At 42.2% G+C, this 22,336-nt stretch overlaps 1 protein-coding gene across 1 annotated transcript in view; it reads right to left on the bottom strand.

Annotated features, from left to right (window-relative positions):
• Positions 1 to 22,336, bottom strand: part of ATP6V0D1 (ATPase H+ transporting V0 subunit d1) — a 119,319-nt gene that overhangs the window by 40,124 nt on the left and 56,859 nt on the right. The window contains exon 2 of the mRNA XM_044663223.1: positions 9,205 to 9,376. Within this exon, the coding sequence (XP_044519158.1) occupies positions 9,205 to 9,376 (172 nt within the window). The remainder of the gene's footprint in view (positions 1 to 9,204; positions 9,377 to 22,336) is intronic.

Genomic DNA, 22,336 nt, shown 5'->3' with positions numbered 1-22,336 from the left:
TCCCTGAGAGCACTGACGAGCTAGCTTTATTTGATGTGTCTCTAGCCCTTAGCACACAGTTAGTGCTTTATAAATGCTGCTTCCTTCTGTGTAGGGTGAACCAAACTATCAATCAGCAACTTTTAAGTTAATCAATCAGAAACTTAAGAGCATCTATTTAGTACCTTACCAGTCACTAAGTATGAGAGTTCACAAGTCACTTGCTAGAGTGGATGACAACTCCAGAGGCCATAGTTTGTCCCCTCCTTTCCCCCTGCCCCCGGCAGTGCTAGGCAAATTGAAAGACTGATTGGTTCCCGTAAAGTGGGGAACCTGTCCCTTACAGGAATTGACATGAAAAAAGGACTATAAAAAGGCTTGAACTTCCTGTGCAAGGGACTTCTCCTTGAGGCTTCTCCTTTGGAGTTCTTCTTTGGAGGATGGCTCCTTGGGGCTTTTGGACATCAACTTCAACTTGGAGCTTTTGGTTTTGGGACTTCAACTTTCGGTTTTGGAGCTTCTTGAAGTCAGGGACTTTCTTATTGGGTTCGCTCCTGCCTCCTCTGTGAGCTTAGCTCACAAGGGTTTTTCTGCATTGGGACTTTGCCTGGATCCTGCCCAGCTTGCTGTTGAGTAACTAGGATTCCCACGTGGAGACTGGAACTCTGCTGGGGATCAAGCTTCATTTCACCAGATCGGCATTTAGGGTAGGCTAGGTAGTCTTCTTCTTTCCCTTCTACATTTCCCTCTTTTTACTAATATTCTAATTAAACAAAATTGTTAAAAGCTGCTAATAGTTTTCCTGACTTAAGGGATAAAAATCAGCAACCACTTTTTATAACTCTTTATTTAGTCAAAATCCCAATTTAACCATTATACTTCATTCATTAGAAGCTCATTTAACCCAACCTTTTCATTTTATAGATGAGAAAACTCAGGCCCAGAGAAAAATGACTTGGCCAATGTCACACAAATAGTAAGGGGCAAATAAAAATTTGAGCCTACATCACAGTGTAGTAGGAAGAATGGTAGATTTTGAGTCAGAATGCTAAAGTTCAAATCCTGACTCAGACATTTAGACTAGATATGAGGTCACAACCTTTTAGAGACTCAGGTTCCTTGTCTTTAAAATGGGGGTCTTATACTAGCTACCTTATAGATTTCAGAGGAAAGTACTTTGCAAACTTTAAAGCATATAAATATGACTTATTTTCTGCAATTCATCTTATATTCTATTGCTATTTCATGTGTATTAGTCTTTTTTTTTTTTTTTTAAACTTACTTTCTGTCCTGGAATCATCATTTCTAGTTTCCAAAGCAGAAGAGAGATAAGGGCTAGGCAATGGGGGTTAAGGGATTTGCCTAGGATCACATATCGATGAAGTGTCTGAGGCTAGTCTTGAAACAGGTCCCTTTCGGGTTCTCTATCCCATTTGTTTTAGTCTGACCACAGGCTAGACTGTAAATTACCTGAGAGTAGAATCTGGCCTTTATGCTGATTTTAACTCCTACTAAACCTAGGACAGGTTGAATACATGGCAAAAAATTGTTGACCACTTGGTAACTGATCTCAAAGACACAAGGCTAGGAGAGAGTGTGGCTCCCACTGAATATCTCAGGAAGCACAACCCAGCCAGCCAAGTGGCTGTAGAGACGAGTCCCTGGAACTTCCTTGAATCTTCTCTGCTCTCCAGGACTCCCACAGGAACCTAGCCAAGCTGCCCGGAAACAGCTGCTGTGGCCAGTGAGGCAGAGGGTCTGCCTGGGGATAGCAAAGAGGAGGGAAACCCGATATGGGATCTCAGCCTAGTGTGAGACTTTCCAAATCCAGTGTTGGGGGGGAGGGGACTGGGGAAGGGACCCTACATGACCCTCAGGGTAATAGTTAGGGCCAGGAGTGACAGAGGCACCTGGCCCAGAGAAGGAGTGCAAATCCTACCACACCCAGTCCTTGAAAACTGGAATCAAAATCTTCATGGGGAGTAGAGCTGGCTCTCCACTAATTGGATGGTCACACTGGAGAGAAAGCAGAGGGGCTGAGCCTGGGCAACAATTACTCCAGGACCCCCAGGGCTAGGCTGCTTCCCTGACTGGGTCCCTTAGCAACTTACTGTGAGTTGCTCCCATCTGACTTGAGCTCTGTGTGTCTTTCCCTCCTACCCACCTTTTGTCTTCTAGAACAAAGGTTTTTAATTTTTGTGTGTGTCATAGAACCCTCTGGCAATCTGTTGAAACTTATGGACTCCTCAGAATGTTTTTAAATGCAAAAAATACACAGGATTGCAAAGGCAACCAATTATACTAAAATATAGTTATCAAAATTTATGAAAAAAACAAACAAAAAAAAAACCCAAACAAGTTTGTGGACCTCAGGTTAAGAACTCCTGCTCTACCTGGCTACTAAAATCTTAGTGTGGTGGGAAGAAAGGCAGCTTAGGCCTGTCCACTGCCACTTGGGCTCAGACTCAATGCTCTCAGAAACAGGCCCTAAAGGCTCCTTCCCTCATGCATCATCCCTAGGCAGAACTTTTCCTTCAGCTTCCTAGCACCAGCCTGGCTGGATCTTGGGGTTACTGGATGTGTGTGGGTAGAAGGGGGCAGGGGTAAGGCTTCAGGGCTATGGAGAGGGATGATAGTGTGATGACTAAGCAAACTCAGTTGCTTGGCTGATTTGGTAATACCAGGCCACTATGGACATCTCTGGAGCCTGAGTCGGGGTGACTCACCATCTTACCAAGCCTAAAATCAACTGTTCTCAGCTGCTTAGCACAAGAGTCCAAACTATGCAACAAGGGGTAGCCACTGATGAGTAGGAGAAGGCAAAGCTGGCTGGAGAACTAGTTGCTCCCCTCATTGTGGCCTGAAGTCTAGAGAAAGATACTTCCTGCTGCTTTAGTCCAAGGCTGTGCAGGCGGGTTGGGGGAGAATCTGAAGCTCCCCACCCAATGGTCTCCAAAACCTCAAGGGACCCATGACAGCTGGCAACCAGGCCAATTACTCCAGAGGTCTGCCAGGGTAGCAATGTGCAGTAATTATTTCTTAGAATCATCGGATGTTTTAGAACTGGAAGAGATCTGAAGATTATCTAAAACTGGTGACTAATTGCTCCCTTCTCTGAACGCCTACACTACATGTAAGACCGAGCCCTTCGATATCTTGGGTTGGTCTGGATTTTTTTCCTCCTTTGTCTTCCCAACTAGATTCGAAAATCTTTCAGGTTTAAGCTAAACTTCCTGTCTCATCTCTACAAAGTCTAGCATAGGGATGAGCACAAAGAAGAACTCATGCTAGTTTTTTTAAAAAAGTATAAATTATCAAATCAAATCTTAATGTATCAATTTTTTTGGACATTCAAAAATTTTTTACTTTGAAATTTTTTTCAATTACATATAGAAACAAATTTTGACACTTGTTTTCTGACATTCTGTGATTCTGATTCTCTCTCCTCTATCCCTCCAGATCCTCTCTTGAGGTGATAGTCTGATATAATTTGCACTAGTACTTACTTCCATAGTGCTCATGCAATGACAGACTTAAAATATCAATTCTAAGACTCAAGAGCAGCAAGGGCAAGGCAGTCAGGATTCAGAGACTTGCCCAGGTCACACAGCTAGGTCACACTCCAGGCCCGGCATTCTACCCACTGTGCTATTTAGCTGACCCCGAAGAACTTACTATGTTCCAGGTATTGTGCTAAGAGTGCTTTACAAATATTATCTCATCTGATTTGTGCAACAGCCCTGGGAGGTAGATACTATTGTAGCCCCTGTTTTTTTGGAAACTGAAGCAGACACAGTTAAATTACTTGCTCAGGATCACACAGCTCAAATATGTCTGAGACTGGATTTGAACTCAGTTCTTCTTGACTCCTGGCAGAGTGGTCTATTCACTATAACACCTACCTGCCTCATACTTTGAGTTGTTGATACTGCTGGTCACAATCAAACACAAACAGCTAGTGGCTAAGGTTTACACTATAAGGTATGCAAAGCACTTTAGGAACATGTCTAATCTTCACAAAAACCCCAAGAGTGAAATGCTTTTATTTATTACCATTTTACAGATGAGGAAACTGAGGTAGATAAAAGCTAAGTCACTTGCCCAGGAATACACAGGTAGAGTCTGAGTGTGGATCCATAAGGTCTCCCTAGGGGACTTCAATGCCAGCACATTACCTACTATCCACTTAGCAGTCTGATTCTCTGCAGACAAAGCCATGTCATTAATGGGTAAATCATTTTATTTTTCTGAGCCTTAAATCTCACCTGAAAAGGAGGGATCTCAATTAGATAAGACTTCTACAGTTCTTTCTAGCTCTTAATTCTTTATGACAGCTAGGAGAACCGGCTCCAAAGACTGGCAGGGTCTAGTTTTGAATGGTAACAGAAGACTCAGATTGGAGACATTGATAGAGGAGGGATACCAGAGTGGGCAGGTATCTCAGAGCAAGGTGGTGGTCATATGTGGCCAAGTCACATGAAGGGGCAGGCTATTTAGTCTGAACTTCGTGCCATATCGGGACAAAAAAGGGTAACATTAGAGGCAGCTAGCTGTCTCAGGAGATAGAGAGCCAGGCCTAGAATTTCAAATTTGTTTGTATGCACTTACTAGCTATGTGACCCTGGGCAAGTCATTTGACGCCCCACTGCCTAGCCCTTACCACTCTTCTGCCCTGAAATATTCTATCCGGCTGCAGGACATTATTCCTAATCTGACAAATACAATGAGTAGGATACAATACAGTGAAACTTCGAAAGGGTTGCCTTAGAAACAGACTGACAGATGAGCATTTCCTTTCCTTTGGCCCCCTCTTTAAAAAGTTTGCCCATCACTGATCTAGGGAGATATTATGACCTGGGAGAAAGAATAAGAAGTTTGAATTCAGGAGATGTGTTTGGTTCCCAGTTCAGTCAATAAGTGACCAAAAGCACATCATTAAAAACAAACAAACAGGGGCAGCTGGGTAGCTCAGTGGATTGAGAGCCAGGCCTAGAGACGGGAGGTCCTAGGTTCAAATCCGGCCTCAGACACTTCCCAGCTGTGTGACCCTGGGCAAGTCACTTGACTCCCATTGCCTACCCTTACCACTCTTCCACCTATAAGTCAATACACAGAAGTTAAGGGTTTAAAATAAAAAAAAAAAAAGAAAAAAAAAAACAAACAAACAAACAAACAAAAGTTTCTGAGTTTTGGTTTCTTCATATGTAAAATCAGGGTGGTGAGACCTACACTAAAACTACATTATAGAAATGTTAGAGAGAAACTGGTTTGTGAACCTTAAAGAGCTATCTATATATCTATCTAAATGTGAACTACTACCCCAACCAGTCCAACACTCTTACTTTAATGCAGGAACTGAGGTTCAGAAAGGGGAAGTTTTGTGCCCTAAGATCAAAATGGTAGTTAGTGGCACTGTCACTACATACAATCAGAGTTGAACACTACTAGAAGTAACCTTGAGTTTAACCTCCTAGCTAGTACAAGAATCCTTCCTACAATGCCCCGCCATAAGATGAAACAGCTGCTGTTCAATTGTTCCTAGTAATGGAGAGCTCATTAACTATCTAGCCCAGGAAGCAGCAGGTTCTGTTGCTGGACAGCTCTCATTATTCAAAAGCCCTTCCTTATGATGAACTACAATTCTTAAGTTCCATTCACTAGTTCTAATTGTACCTCCTTAGAGTTACTCAGAATAAGCTGATTACCTTTTCTACGAGAAAAGATCTAAGCAATGGCCATATCTCTCTGCCCAAGCCTCTTTCTCATTCAGACTCAATATCCCTTGTTCCCCTTAGCTATTTCCCACATGACATTATTTCCAGATCCTTCACTATTATCTTGGTGCTGTCTTCTGGCCATGCTCATTTATCAATGTTCCTTTAACACCCAGACCTGAACATGTTATTCCAGACACAGTCTTGAGAGCAGAGTACAATGGCATCGTCACTTCCTGTGATTAGGACACTATACTTGGATTATGCAGCCTAAGATTGAGTTAGCTTTCATCAGCAGCCATCATCACACTGCTCTAAGATTGAGTTAGTTGGATTTTTTTTTAAAGTAACTATATCACACTTAACTGTCACAGTCTTGGGAAAGAGTCCTCATGGGGAGAAACAGGTGATAAAAAACCAGTGGGCAAATATCACTCGATTGGGCTCTTTGACTTTCATGGCTCTCCATCCTGAACCAGTTCCCACTCCTTCCCTGCCCTCTTTGAGACCAATGTCCCTCTTCCATTTACCATCCTCCTAGAAAGAGGGATGAAGGAAACCCACCACTCTTCTGTCACTCATCAGGAATAAGCCCCAAGATGAGGTTGCTACAAACACAGGACCCAATCACAGGATGGAAGGAAGATCACCACCATCTCTGGGCTTGTGGTATCACCAGGATTACAGTGGCTCATAACATCTCCCAAAGTATTTTCAGAACCTTTTTCTCAATCTGCTCCTTCCAGTGAGTGATACTGTGGAGTGAGATGGAATAGACTACAGCAGAAAACAGACTGGATTTAAATGTAAAGGACCCAGCTACAATCCCTGCTGTCTGCTACCTACATCTCTTTCTGAGCCTTTTTTCCCACATAAAACATGAAGTTTTGGACTAGATCTCCTCCTGGACCTATATCCCAAGATTCTAAAAGAATTCAGCATCCCTGTACAGATAGAGAAGGAAAGAGGTTCAGAGGGCTTCCATGATGTTACCTCAGGTCCCACATGGAGGTGTAGCAGAGCCAGCATCTTGCCCTCTTGACTCCTCCCTGATCTCATGTTTTATCTACTATATCAGTTAGGAAGAGCTGGCTCCTGCCACCAAGATGGCTGGATAAGCCTTCCCCACAGAACCATAGCTCCCCTGTTAGCCCCTGAGGGCCAGCTCAGGCCATTCTCACTCCTTCCAGCCTTCCTCTAGGCCGATGCTCAAACAGGCAAAGATATTAGCAGAGACATAAACCAAGAAGCAGCTGGGGAAGAAATCAGGACAGAGAGTTCTATCCCCCAGGGCAAACTATGCAGGAGGCCAAACTCTTCATCTGAGAGTGAACAAGGGGGAGTGGAAGGGAGTGTTGAGCCCAGGCAGAACACTCTTCTTTTTCCCAAGTTGCCATATATCCCTGCTGATGAAGGAAGTGGTTTTTGCCATTGCAAGTACATTTAATTCCCACTATTGCCTTTAGGCAAACTTCCATATTGTCCCTCACCAAACAGTCACTTGCTTGTGTCCTGGTTCCAATTTCACAACTTGTGTCATTCTTAGGTACAAAAATTGTCACAGAAGGAAGGAGCTAGCCTTTAGAAAGGCTGCTCCTCAGACCAAAGTGATCATTAGGGGAAGCCTTGGTCTTCCAAACTGCTTATAATGAAGCTAGATCGGGGGGAAATATCTAGAGAGGTACTAACCTTTTGAAGAAACCTGGAAGGGAAGGTGAGGACAAGAAAAAGAGCAGACTCTGGACAATGGTATTATCCCAAGTCTCAAGTATGTTTCCCGAATCTCTTTTAATTGACTCCATAAATCTGGTGGGAAGATCACCCAGGGAAGATCAACCAAAAGCCCTAGCAAACATAAGACTATGTAGACAGGCATAAGAGACAAAGTTGTTTCTTCTTGGAAAGGCAAGGGTCTCAGCTACCAGCAGTATAGGCTGAAGAACTGAGGGACAGGAAGCAATTATCCCAAACCTAGTCCAGCTGGAGCTCAATAGATTCATACTAATTATCAGAAAGCCATCATCAAAAGGAACTCAGGGAAGCTAGGGCAGAGGAGGTCAGCCCCTATTCTGGCTGTGCTCCTTCCAAAACCCCAGCAATTCAATATGACTAGAAAGAGTGACTATACTAACCATTAATTCCCAATCTGTTACTAGAGAGAGTGAAGGAGTCTGGGCCTTCTCTGGGAAAATGGGTCAGCTCCATTCTCTCCTCTCCCTGATCCTTTCCCCCATTTTCCATCCCCCCTAAAAAGCTACCCTACATATGTGAAAGGCCAAATTAGGGCAATCCACACTGTAAATGGGCCCCAGAAAATGTTCACTTGGGGCTTGGCCCTGAGGCTTTTTAGGTAATGCTCTGGGAGTATTCAGGAACTCCTTTAATCATAGCAGGAGATGCCCCTTAACCCTCAGACTCCTGGGGAGTGATCTAAGGTAGCAAGACGGAGGTCTGGGCAGGAATGAGTTCAAATCACTAAGCCCTCTCTGTCCCAGGAGAGGTGCTGCCCCAAGGAGGCATCCAGAGTACAGTGAAACAAGCCTGCTGCTTCCAGTTCTCTCATTACAAGGACCAGAGCCATCCAAATTAAAGCAGATTCCCAGGGCTGGCTCAGGTGTCCTGTTCTAGGATCTGGAGGACAAAGCCTTTCTTGCTCCAGAGCTTGTGTAAGTGGCCACTCCCTTTGGGAGAGGGAGGGAGGGGTGAGAAGCACCAGGGACAGGAAACTCAAGCCAAGTAACAGGCAACCAGCCATGTTCCCTACGAGGCCCTCATAGGGATACGGTGCTATCTCTGGGGCACACCTGTCTGCCACATAGACAAGCCAGAATGCATCAGGCCCAGAGAGCTGAGTATCTGTACAGGCAACTAGGTAACAGGTGAGTACTTAACACAGATCCTGGAATGGTTCGCTTCCTAATAGAGGGGCTGGGCTGTGTAGACTGGGGTTATAAGGAACCATCAGAACTGGTTTCACCCTCTCCAGCTGTTCTATTAACTCAGAGCACACTCATAAAAACTAGGAAGCCACATGTCTGACTAGAGGGCCACTTGCTTTCTCCACCCTCTTCCCCAACATCCTCCCCTCCCCCCATGAGGATTACAGTTCCTTTTGGCTAGATAATCATAGCCAAGAGGCAGGCAGGTTGTTTTTCAAGCTCTAGATGGAGTGAAAATGTCCATTCTAAGACAAGGAACATCTCTTTTCAAAGCAGTCAAAGGGTCCTGCTGAGATGACAGGACTTGGAAGATCAGAGAGCCAAAGAAGCACAGCCATTTGCTGAAAATCACACAACTAGGAAGCATTAGAGTTGGGGGCTAGAAGCTGGGTCTCTGGGCTCCCCCCATAATGGTGTTCCATTATACCACCCTTCATCTCTAACCAGTTCTATTGCCTTTGTGTGCACAAGGGACAAGCAGCCTGATAACTAAGCTCTATTCATCACTCTACTCTGATATGCTGCAATGACTGAGCTTCCTTCAGCCACAGAGACAGGGTTCTAATCCTTACGTGATGAAGTCCAGGAAGCTGGCCAGTGGTTCATATGCATGATTCCTCATATGACGGAACTCCATCACCATCTTCTCCTTGAGTTTGTCGTCAATGACAGACACAGTGAGTGGGGATGCCTCATTCGCCAGGAAGTTCCCATAGTCTGTGCTCTGGAGGTGTAGTTTCAGATCTAGAGCCCAAAGGAATATAGGCAGGAGGGTGGGAAAGAAGGACATGTCAGAAGAGGTCCAGTATCTCACTTAGAGACCCATCCTCAAATCCCTTTATTGTCTTGTTTCAACCTCAAGGCATAGGCCTTGGCAGATAAAATCATAATATTTATTATTTTATGAGTTCATCAAATCCAAATCTTGCATTTTATGGAGAAATTGGGTTACTTTTCCAAAGCCACATGAGAGCTAAACTGAGACTAGAATCCAAGTCTTCTGTTTCACTACACTATCTTGCCATGAAGCTCAGACCCGTGTCCCAAAGAACAACCCCCCTAAAGTCCTACTGGCACCCTTGACCATACCTAGTTCTACCCACAAAGCTCTGCAATTCTTTGCATCTCATTTTCCTACCCATCTTAGAGAATGAAGGACTAGAACACCACAGGGATCCTTCAAATACAAGGAGAGAATGGCCAAAAGAACCAGACCTAGCATAACCAGACCCAGCTCCCGAGTAGCTGAAATCCATTGCCTAATCCAGGAGACTGATGGGAAAGGTTCTTAGAGAACTAGATAAATTTCAGGAATATATGACACTTCCCCCCTTTTTGCTGGTGCCTGCAGGGGGAAGGAATAGTCCATAAGGACCATGGTTATGTACCTGGCTCTCCTCCTACTTGATCATCAAATTTCCAGCCCTTGGTCAAAGGGTGAGGTAAGATCAGCATACTCTACCTGCCTACCCATTCAAAGGCAAAGGAAGACAGGATGAAAAGGCAATTAGAATCTCAGAGATAAGGGGAACCCTCATCTTTAGAGCTGGTCATGTTTGCACTTCATAGAATTCCTTGATTTTACCCAGAAGCTTATGATGAGAGCCTGTGGCTTGGTATGTGATCACTTCTATTACTTCTCTCCCAGACGTCCTCCCTGCCCAGGTTTTTAGAATCTGTCAGAAGTCAAAGAGCTTCACCCCAATGAGTTTTCCCTATTCCCCAAACTCCAAAAGGCCAAGAAATTAGTCTGTTCTAGTCTGTTCTTCACATAAAGCTAGTAGTAGTAGGAGGGTAGAAGTTAAACAGGATAGAAGTTGAACTGTCTTCTTTCTATCTCTACCTATAGTCATGCTAGTAAGCCTCTCTGTACAAGTCAATCCTTTGCCTTCTTTCTTATACTTCAAATCCTAGGTAAAACATAACTTCAGGGTCTATAGTCTCAAGTTCAGAAATCATGACATTTTCTTAGAAAGTAGATTCTTTGGGGAGCAGGTAGATGGTTCAGTGGAATGAGAGCCAGGCCTAGAGACAGAAGGTCCTGGGTTCAAATCTAGTCCCAAATACTTCCTAGTTGTGTGATCCTGGACAAATAACTTAATCCTCACTGCCTAGCCCTCACCACTCTTCTGCCTTGGAACCAATACACAGTATTGATTCTAAGACAGAAGGTTGGGGTTTAAAAAAGGAAAAATAAGATTCCTCCTTTCAATTGAATAAATATTATCAAAACACTTGATTGCAAAATAATGGAGATAACAAAACAAAATGAAAACAAAAACCTAGTTCCTACCCTCAAGGAACTTATTCTTTCAACTAAGTATTAGGAACTAGGGGTTTTAAATAAAACTTTATGAAATTAGTTGATGACATGATAGAAGTGGTAGAGAGGGTAGGGGTGAGGAAAAGAGATGGGAAAACCCAAATTAACATTGTTACAGGAATATACTATAGACCATTTGACTAGGTGGAAGCTTTAAGGGATGGTGGGCCTTGACAGAGACTTCAAGGAAGTAGAATATAACAACAACTAGCATTTCTGTAGGCCTTTAAAGCTTTGTAAAATACGTTCCACATTTTTTCAACTGATTCTCACAAACCCTCCATGAAGCAGGGAAAAGGAAGGAAATGAATAAAATAGGGAAGGGGAAGGGAATGAATAAATATGTACATAGCACCTACTATGGGCCAGGCTAAGCCCTTTACAAATATTCTCACATTGGATCCTCACAACAACTCTGCAAGGCAGGTGCTGTTGTTATTCCCATTTTACTGTTGAAGAAACAAAGGCAGGAAGTAAGTGATTTGCCTAGGGTGACACAGCCAGTTAGTGTATGGGCCAGATTTGAAGTCAGGTCTTCCTAATTCCTCAGTTTCTTTAACTGTACTTGATGAAAAATTTGACTTTTTATCTCCTGGCTCCAGGACATACTAAGGGACCTCAACTATCTGACCACCTTTTGGTGGTCTCTATAATAAGAACAAAGTAAGTGATAAATTATGGACTTGCTTTGGTATACTAATATATCAAATGTTTACTATACCAAGGGTGAAATCTACCAGGGACGGGCAGGATAGCTCAGATATTTTAAAACCTGGGTTTCCTCCCTGGGAAGTACCTGGCCTAGGGCACATTTGTTCAGACAGTGGACAGGCATTGACATAGGAATGCTGCAGAGTGTTCTATCTCTACCAATCCAGATTTCAGGTTTGGAAAGAGGGAAACCCAGCTTGGAGTTCAAGAAAGGCCAAATCCCTGGGAGAGAGCTATGAAAAAGGATCACTGGACTTAAAGTCACATGACCTGTGGTTGAACTTGGATCTACCTACTTGGGCAAGTAACAGAGCACAGAATTTCTGAGCAAGAAGGGGCCTTGGTGGCCAAGAAGTCCAGCCAGTCGGTATCTGATAAATGCTTACTACAAGACACTAATCAAATGGCCCAATGAAGAATCCACTACCTCCCAAGTCAGCCTATCCCATTTCTGCAGAGTTCTAATTGTTAGGCAGCTTACTGATACATAAAGTTTGAACTGGCAAATGCCTTTGTAATTTCCACCCAATGATCATGGTTCTGCCCTCAGGTCCTTTCCTTTCTCTGGGGTTTTTCCTTCTATAAAATGAGAGCAGTAAACCAGATGATTGCTAAGATCCCTTCCAGCTATACATCCTATGATTTTAAATACCCAAGTACTTTCCCCATCCTGATGCCTATATTCTCTGTAGGGGGAGCACCAGAGCAGAGAGCCATGGTGGATAAGAATGGAAGATAAGAACACCATGTTCCCTTGATCAACCTGTCTGGCACAATAATACAAGCCGGTCCAACAGCTGCCAGCCCAAGCCTATCTATTTATCCATCACATTCACTCAGCTGATAAAACCAACAGTGATAGCTTATCTTTAGAGCTAGGGCTACTTCCTCTATACCTGCCACCCCATGGTTAATAACAGAAGCTTTCCAGAAGCTGGTACTCAGGAAAAATCCCTATGGCAGAAGGCCAACCATATTACTTCTCAAGGAGAGGGCATAACCTGGTCTTAAACACTGGGAGAGCATGAGATATGGTGGAAAGACTACTGGATTTGGCACCAGAAGGCCTAGGTTGAATTCTGGCGCTGCCACTAAATACTTCTGTGACTCTTGGGCACATACATTTCTCTCTCTAAGTCACAATTACCTGTTAAAAAATTAAAAAAAAAAGATTTAGGCCAGATGATTTTGAAGACCTTTAATTAATTAAATAGAATTTAACTGAATTCATCTTCCCAAACACTGTTTGGAAAGGTGGCTCAAGGATCTACAATGCCTTGTATTTCCAAGTGTATCAACTTTAAGCTCTACTTGGGAGCTTCAAGAATTCTCCACAAATAGTCCAAATTTACCTATACAACCTAAGTTCCCACAACTTTTTAACAAAGACCTTCTATTCTCATCAGATGTCTCTTTAGCACCCTGCAAATCTAATTGCATTCCTGCCTTTGGAGTACTGCTCCTTTTTCCTCACCAATTCTAATCCTACCTTTTAGAAAGTCTTTCTTGACTACTCCAGATCACAGTATTCTCTCCCCTTCCTGACCTTCAAGAGCACTTACTTAGAACCATACATTCTGGATGGTGTATACATACCCTTTGCTGTTTTCTAGGTTCCCCCAGTATTCAGCATAATGTTATTATGCTCACAAAATTTGCTCATTGAATTCTTGATTTTCTGGGTGCAGCAGGCAAATCCCAGAACTCTGACTACACAATGAGAACCAGATGGATATAGGGAAAAATTGGCCTCATTGAGCTCTGAAGGCAGGTAGCAGGCACTTACTACAAAGACCCTTCCCTTTGGCAAAGAGTTTCTGATGTCTGGGATTTAATTTCCTCATCTGCAAAATGTGGAGGCTGGATTATGATCTCCAGGGACCCTTTGAGCTCCACCATTTCTGTGATGCTATGACTTTAGACCTTGACCCAAGACAAGACAATGGGTAATTGAATGGGTACAAATGGTTTCCAGCTGTAGCTCCTGTACCTCATTTCCCCAAGGGTTTCTCTGAGCCTTAGAAAGCCCCTCCCTCCAATTCTGAAACATAATTGAAGATGTGGCTGGTACATGGGGAGAGAAGGGTCTAGGCATCTTGAGAGTCCATATTCAGCCTGCTGGCCAGAATGTTACATTGGGCAGCAAAACCTCTGCAGTACAGCTTCAATGTCACTAGCAACCTTGGAGACAGGTGTCTACTTTGCTGGAACTTCTGTTATCATCCCAGGATTCTTGGGATGAGGCTGAAATTAGGGAATAATGACTGACAGAGTAGGTGTTTCAGCATGTCCCAGCCCCTTGGTCCATACTAGATTCCCTTAGGGCAAGGTTTTTTTGCCTCTCCCTAGCTCAGGACTAGGTATACATGAAGTAGGTATTTCATAAATGTTTCTCTTGATTGAAGGGCTGTGCTGTGCTGACACTGAACATTCTGAAGCTTAGAGTGCCAAGACTTTCTGGAATAAGGGACAGGGATGGGATCTGCCTCGTGGTTTCTACTTGGAGCAAAGGAAGTCCAAAGGGACTTTGCCGAGAATCATTCTAAAAGCCCAAGAAGTTTTTGTTACCAGGAAATTAATTTTAAAAAGCCACTGGGGGAGCTGTGGAGGGGCCTTTCCAGACCATTCTCCCTGGCATGGTCCCATTTCTCTCCATGAACTGGAGAGAGGTGACAGCTTACCAGTCATTGAGGCGACCCAAAGAGGGATCTGGGGAATGTGACTCTCAGAGCCAGGGCCAGTTAATCCCTCAGCATGTTCTTGGGGGTGGCTTTCCATAGTCCAAGACAGCCAGCCAGAGACCACACAGGGATTCTGAACTAGTTCTGACCTTACTCTAGAAACCCAGCCACCCAGGGACAAGGCAAGAGAACAACTCGACATCTTCACTTTTGATTGACACTGCAGTCCTTGGAGCATGGAAGCTGGGGGAGCCTGAGGGTCCAGTGAGCTCCTGCAGGCTATTCTATACTGGATTCAAGCTGCTCCTCCTCAAAGGGGCTCCTGCAGAGTCCTGTTCTGCATGAGGAAGGCTATGTGACTGGGCTAATGGGGAGAGACCCAAGAGCTCCAGGAGGAGAGGAAGTCTGGAACTCATTGTGGGCTTCGTGGGAGACCTAGCCACACGGTGCTCCCAGGTTCTTCCACCCCAATGGATATTAAGAGGCAGTCACTGACCACTTGGAACCCTGAAGGATGCACACAGCTTGGCTTCCTGGGGCTGGGCCCTGGGATGGTATGATAAGAACATGCCAGGCTGGGCATATTGCCTCAACATCCCAGTGATAACAGACACCGAGTTGGCAGAGAATTTTTGTGACACAAAGAATTTCAAATGTGCTTAAGGCTACAGCAAAGTCAGCAATTCTAGTTTGTACAGGATTCTGGGGACAATAGGGACCTCAGTTCATTTTTTCTAATTCATCCACTCAGCCCTACCCTCTACTCTATTCTACTCCTCTGTTCAACACACACGTAGCTAAGGGGTAGAGGATAAGGTTGGAGATGGAGGAAGAAAAAGAGTTAGAGAAAAATCACAGAATAATAGGTTTAGAGCTGGAAGGCCCATGAGAAGCCATTAAGTCCAACTTTCCTATTTTATAGGTGAGGAAACTGAGGCCCAGGGACTTGCCCAAGATCACCCAGTTGGTAAGAATCCGAAGCCAGGTCTCCCTAACTCCAAGTCCAGAACCTTATCAACACCATCGGAGTCATCTATTTCTAAAGCTCTCCATGGAAGCTGCTTTCATGGACTATTTGAATGCCAATGAAATACCTTAGCAGAAGTTCTTCCTGTAATCTGGCCCAAATTTTTAACTAGTATCAGCTTCCATGTAAGCAGGGGGTTCTCATAAACAGCATGTCCCAAATTTTAAGATTTTTGTTTGTAATGGTCCAGAGATACGATTTCATTACTATGGCCAATTTATGATAAACTCCCTTTACCAATGCAAATCAATGACTTGCTTTAACTGGTTTCAGAGGACTGCCTAGAGGACTCAAAGATTAAGTGACTCACTAGCAAGTATGTCAGGGACAGGATTGGAACCCAGGTTTTCCAGATTCTGAGGTTAATTCTTGATTCAGTACAAAATGTCACCTTTTTTTATTAGGTTGTTCAGGGAAGTAAAAGTGCTAACAAGCAATCAGTCATGTATTTTTTTTTAACACTTACTTTCTGTTTTAGTATCAGTTCTAAGACAGAAAGAGTGGAAAGAACTAGGCAATTGGGGTTAAGTGACCCTTGCCCAGGGTTACACAACTAGGAAGTGTCTGAGGCCAGATTTGTACCCAGGTCTTCTTGGCTCCAGGTCTGGTGCATTGTCCACTGTGTAACCTAGCTGTTCCTAGACATCCTTTTCAAGTTCAGCTGAGAAAAGGAGAGATACAGGAATACAGCTAATGGTCACAGCAGGATCAAGTAATATAATATAAAAGGACGGTAGGGTCTTGGGTGTTTTTATAAATAACAAGGAAATAACCAGTAAAGAAGGAGAAATTGAAGATTAGTGATCAAGGAATAACACGGGAAAGGGAATCTTCTGGAAAAGGTAGAAGAAGAAAGGTTCAAAGGTACTTGGAGAGAGGCTGGACTTGGGAAAGAGTTGGACTACTTCTTCATCAGACATTGGGATTAAGGGGGAGATGGTGAGAAATGAAACCAGAGGGATATGAGATGACAAATTGCTTGAATTTTGGGTGTGAAGAATAAGGTGAGGCCCTTAACTGAAAAGGTTCAAGAGGTAACAAGAAATTATTAGGGGAAGAAGATGTATGAAAGGCTTAAGGAGAAAAGAGATTTAGAAAGTTACTCTGGCTCATGGGAAAAGAAATAAATTAGGGAGAAGGAGGAGGATTTCTTATTGCAGTGGAGGGTCTGAGTGAGATGAGATACAACAAAACTGGAGTGAAGTCAGTCAGGGTGGTTTTGTGATTTCCTCCAGTTCTATTCAACAGAATGTGAGTAGAAGTGAAGGAGACACTGAGAGTAAAAGTAATGCAAGGGGTGACTGGTGATAGGACAAGAAAATTGGGGATCTAAGAGTAAAGGATGATGAAATGGTTCATCAAGGCATTATCTCTTGGACACCTTTTCAGTTTGGAATAGCCTATTGATCCCCTTCTAAATTCATAACTGAATTTCAGATAGAGATCAGTAAAAATAAAGGAAGGTGGTGTTAGCCAGAGCTGGAGAGATGGTCTGAGATAGTACAGATGGATGGAGGGATTGGAGAAGCTGCTGCTGATGATAGCTAACATACAGCTATGTGCCAGGCACTGTACTAAGTGCTATACAATTAATATCTCATTTCATTCACACAACAATTATCCCAATTTTACAAATGAGGAAACTGAGACCAACGGAGATTAACTGTTAACCCAAGGTCACCCAGATAATAAGTAGAAGAGGTCAGATTTGACCTTGGGTCTTCCTGATTCCAGGCCCAGGGCTCTACCTACTATATACCATGTAGCTGTCCTTCAGAGTTTAGGTTTAGAGGAAGTAAGGTACAGAGAGAGATGGAAAGAAAAAAAGATTATGATCTGATAAAGGAATTACCAAATGTCCTGAACATGGAAGTAGATACAGATAAAGAATATGACCATTCTGTGTATGGTTGAAGTGGAGCAGAGGTAGCTCATGGGAACTGAGTAGACTGAGAAACTGGAAAAGTATAGTATTTGAGGGGACATTGATGAATATATTGGAATTCTGTAGTATGAATGTAAGAGTTGAGGGAGAGAAGACTATGATATGAGCTAGGCAGAGAACTCATTCAGAAAGAAGGGAGAATGTCCCAAGAGGTAGTAGATGATGGCTACTAGATTAGGTTATAAATATGGATTGCATGGATCTCAAAAGATTAGAGGTTTCAAGTATTCCTGTAGAGGAGGAATCTGGAAATAGACTATAGGGCAGGAAGAAGTCCAACTCCTTCAGATTGTAGACATGGGAGTATGGAAAAAAAAAATGGTGGTGCAGTGTACAGAGTGCCAAGCCTGTTGCTGGGAAGATTTATCTTCTTTTGTTCAAATCTGGTCTCAAACTTTTACTAGGTGGAGGCAGTGAGGTGGCTTAGTGGATAGAGAGCCAGATTCAAATCTGGTTTCCTAGCTGTGTAAATCTTGGCAAGACATTTAACCCCAATTGGCTAGCCCATATAGCTCTTCTACCTTGGAACTGCTACTTAGTATAAATTCTAAGACAGACAGAAGTTAAGGGTTTTAAGAAGGGGGAAAAAAGACATTTACTAGCTTTATTCCCTGAGCAAGTCACTTAACTTTTATTTGTATCAGTTTCCTCTTCTGTAAAATGAGTTGGAGAAGGAAATGGCAAATCAGTCTACTATCTTTTACGAGAAAACTCCAAAGAGGGCCACAAAGATTCAGGCATGACTGAAAATGACTGAACAACAACAAAGAAGTAAAAATGTTGAGTATTTGAAAGGGTGCCAAAGATGCAGTGTCATCTGTAGGGAAATATATCTCTGTGAATGCCAGAAGATGGAAGGGCCAAGAGAAGATTTAAGATTTAAGATGAAAGTCTGACAGTGGAAAAGTAGGCTAATCTAGAATGGAAAGAGGAAGGTGGCTGTTAGGGTCAGGAGTTAAGTGGGGTAAGACTGAGGTAGACAGGAACAAGGAATCAGACAGAGTTCCAGGAGAAATATCCTAGGAGTTTTAAAAGTTAATAATTTTAATATCAAAGGATAGAGAGGCTTTTAGGGAAATAGGGCTGCAAAAGTCAATTAAAATGAAGTAAAAGATGCCAGATATTGCTATCAATTAAAAACATTTTTGTACAAAATCTTAATTAATGTTTGATTCATTCTTTCTAAGAATTGGCAGAGTTGTGATTATAAACTAAATAACATTAAGAATAATGTTATTAAAATAAGCTTAATGAAATATATGTGTATATATATGTATATATATATAGTTGCAAACATACCCTACTTACTATGAAATGGTTCCCATTTAAGGGATTTACTTTATGTGATCTTTTCCTGATAACTATTATAACTGAATAATAGGACCTCCTATACTCCTCTTCTGTCCTTAGGAGAGAGAAAACAAAACTTTTCAGACTTGAACTTCTTCACTGAATCCTACAGTCTTCCTTCTGTGGAACACAACTCGAAACCCTTTAGCCTTTCCTCAGGAGTTTTCATTTCCTTAAGTAAGAGCCCTCAGGCAAGACTAGAGCTGCCAGCAAAGGCCCTCCAATAGGCATCTCCACCTTGTTTCTTTTCTTCCCAAGCTGGGAAGAGCTATGAGTACTAAGGTGTTTCCTGTTAGTCCAAGTCTTGAAGAAGGGCTGACATTTAAAGTTACTTGAAGGACAATGTGGGATAGTCACTCAATCACATTTATTTAATACCTACTATATGCCAGGAACTATGCTAAGCACTAGGAATAATAGTAATAATAATAAAAAAACCAATATCTTGGATTTATAGAGGCAATATGTTATGGTCTTTACTATTATTATCTCATTTGACTTTGATCTTTACAACAATTCTGAGAAGTAGGTACTATTATTATTCCCATTTTACATTTAAGGAAACTGAGACAAACAAGTAAAGTGACTTGACCAAGGTCCAATGGAGAGCAATTGTCTGAGGCTGAATTTGAACTCAGGTCTTGCTGACTAAGCCAGTACTCTATCCACTGGGCCATCTAGTTGTCAAAGAAAATTAAGACAGTCCCTGGCTGAAGAGAGAGGAAGGAGAGAAAGCAAAGTCAGGATGGAAGAGGAAGAGGAAACATTAAAGTCAAGCTCTCCCCTCTCTCTTCTACAAAGAATTGGAGGAAAAAAATCTAGAGAATTTAGCAGATTGATTTCTGATCGGAAAAGCCAAGAAGTCACAGTGAGTCATTTTTTCCAGAGGTCTGTGGACACTGATTGGCAGGGGGCAAGGCTTTGGCAGTACTAGGGGCACTAGAGAGAGATTCCAGGGGATTCCTGAGTAAGCACAAGGTACAGGAATGGGTGTCATCTTGCAGCAATATTGCCTACCCCTTAGTAGGGTCACTGATCCAAGGGTGAGAGGAACATTGGAAAGCCTCAGCCCTAGCTGTGATTGAACATGGAACTGGAAGCAAATAGTAGCTGTGTGGCACTGATCCTATGAGCAGAGCACAACGTCCCAGACTAAAAGAGAGCCAGCAATTCAGTTGTTGTGAACCTATAGAGACTCCCAGAATGGAATGGCTGAGCCAAGACTGAAAGTTCCAACAAGAAAGAAATGGATTGACCCAAACCTGGGTCAGGAACTTGTAGAGCTCAAACCAGGAGGGCAGTGAACAGATCTCTACCCGATCATACCACTTTTGGAGGACTAAAAAGAAGAAAACTAAATTACCAGTAACAAAAATGAAAAAGATGAACTCGAAACCAATTATTAGAAGCTATTTTGCCCAACTATATGCCAATAAAACTCACAATCTAAATGAAACGGATGTTCTCAAAAAATATAAGTTGCCCAGATTAAAGGAACAGGAAATAGAATGCCCAAACAACTCTCTCTTAGAAAAAGAAATTGAACAAGCCATCCCTAAAAAAACCAAAATGCCAGGACCAGGTGGATTTACAAGTGAATTGTACTAAACATAAAGAAAAATTAATTTCAAAACTACATAAGTTGTTTGAAAAAACAGGAAAAGAAAGAATTTTACCAAATTCCTTCTATGAAACAAATATGGTCTTGATATCTAAATTGAGGAGTAAAACAGAGAAAACTATAGAACAATTTCCTTAATTTAATGTTATGTAAACCTTTTAAGTAAAATATTATTAGCAAGGAGACTACAGCAATATATCACAAAGTTCACACACTATGACCAAGCTGGATTTAAATCAGGAATGTAGAGCAGGTTCAATATTAGGAAAACTGTAAGCATAATCAGCTACATTAGTAACAAACAAAAATCACAAGATTATTTCAATAGATTCAGTAAAACCTTCTGACAAAATACAACACCCCTTCCTATTTTTTTCAAACATTTATTAATATTCATTTTTAACATGGTTACATGATTCATGCTCCTCCTTTCCCCTTCGCCCCCCCCCCCCGCAATCCCTCCACCCATGGCCGATACACATTTCCACTAGTTTTGTCATGTGTCCTTGATCAAGACCAATTTCCAAATTGTTGGTAGTTGCATTGGTGTGGTAGTTTTGAGTCCACACCCTCAATCACGTCCACCCCGACCCATGCGTTCAAGCAGTTGTTTTTCTTATGTTTCCTTTCCTGCAGTTCTTCCTCTGAATGTGGGTAGCATTCTTTAAATCATAAACCATAAATCCCTCAGAATTGTCCTGGGTCATTGCATTGCTGCTGGTACAGAGGTCCATTACATTCAATTTTACCATAGTATATCAGTCTCTGTGTACAATGTTCTTCTGGCTCTGCTCCTTTCGCTCTGCATCTGTTCCCGGAGGTCTCTCCAGTTCGCCTGGAACTCCTCCAGTTTATTATTCCTTTTAGCACAATAGTATTCCATCACCCGCATATACCACAGTTTGTTCAGCCATTCCCCAATTGAAGGACATACCCTCCTTTTCCAATTTGTTGCCACCACAAAAAGCACAGCTATAAATATTTTCATACAAGTCTGTTTATCTATGATCTCTTTGGGGTACAAACCCAGCAATGGTATGGCTGGATCAAAGGGCAGGCATTCTTTTATAGCCCTTTGAGCATGATTCCAAATTGCCAGCGAGAATGGTTGGATCAGTTCACAGCTCCACCAGCAATGCATTAATGTCCCAATTTTGCCACATCCCCTCCAACATTCATTACTGTCCCCTTCTTTCATTTTAGCCACTCTGCTAGGTGTGAGGTGATACCTCAGAGTTGTTTTGATTTGCATTTCTCTAATTATTAGAGATTTGGAACACTTTCTCATGTGCTTATTAATACTTTTGATTTCTTTACCTGAAAATTGCCTATTCATGTCTCTTGCCCATTTATCAATTGGGGAATGGCTTGATTTTTTATACAATTGCTTTAACTCCTTGTATATTTGAGTAATTAGACCCCTGTCAGAGTTTTTCGTTATAAAGATTGTTTCCCAATTTGTTGTTTCCCTTCTGATTTTGACTACATTGTTTTTGTTTGTACAAAAACTTTTTAGTTTAATATAATCAAAACCATTTAATTTACATTTTGTAATTTTCTCTAACTCTTGCTTTGTTTTAAAGTCTTTCCTTTCCCACAGATCTGACAAGTAAACTATTCTGTGTTCACTTAACTTGTTTATAGTTTCCCTCTTTATATTCAAGTCGTTCACCCATTCTGAATTTATCTTGGTGTAGGGTGTGAGATGTTGATCTAGACCTAATCTCTCCCATATTGTTTTCCAAATTTCCCAGCAGTTTTTGTCAAATAGTGGATTCATGTACCAAAAGTTGGGCTCTTTGGGTTTATCATACACTATCTTGCTGATGTCATTTACCCCAAGTCTATTCCATTGATCCTCCTCTCTATCTCTTAGCCAGTACCATATTGTTTTGATGACTGCTGCTTTACAGTATAGTTTAATATCTGATACTGCTAGGCCCCCTTCCTTCACATTTTTTTCATTATTTCCCTTGATATTCTTGATCTTTTGTTATTCCAAATGAAATTTGTTATAGTTTTTTCTAATTCAGTAAAGAAGTTTTT

Source organism: Gracilinanus agilis, chromosome 2 (genome assembly GCF_016433145.1).
Source record: "Gracilinanus agilis isolate LMUSP501 chromosome 2, AgileGrace, whole genome shotgun sequence".
Classification (NCBI taxonomy): Eukaryota; Metazoa; Chordata; class Mammalia; order Didelphimorphia; family Didelphidae; genus Gracilinanus; species Gracilinanus agilis.
This window is presented reverse-complemented; position numbering and strand designations above follow the sequence as displayed.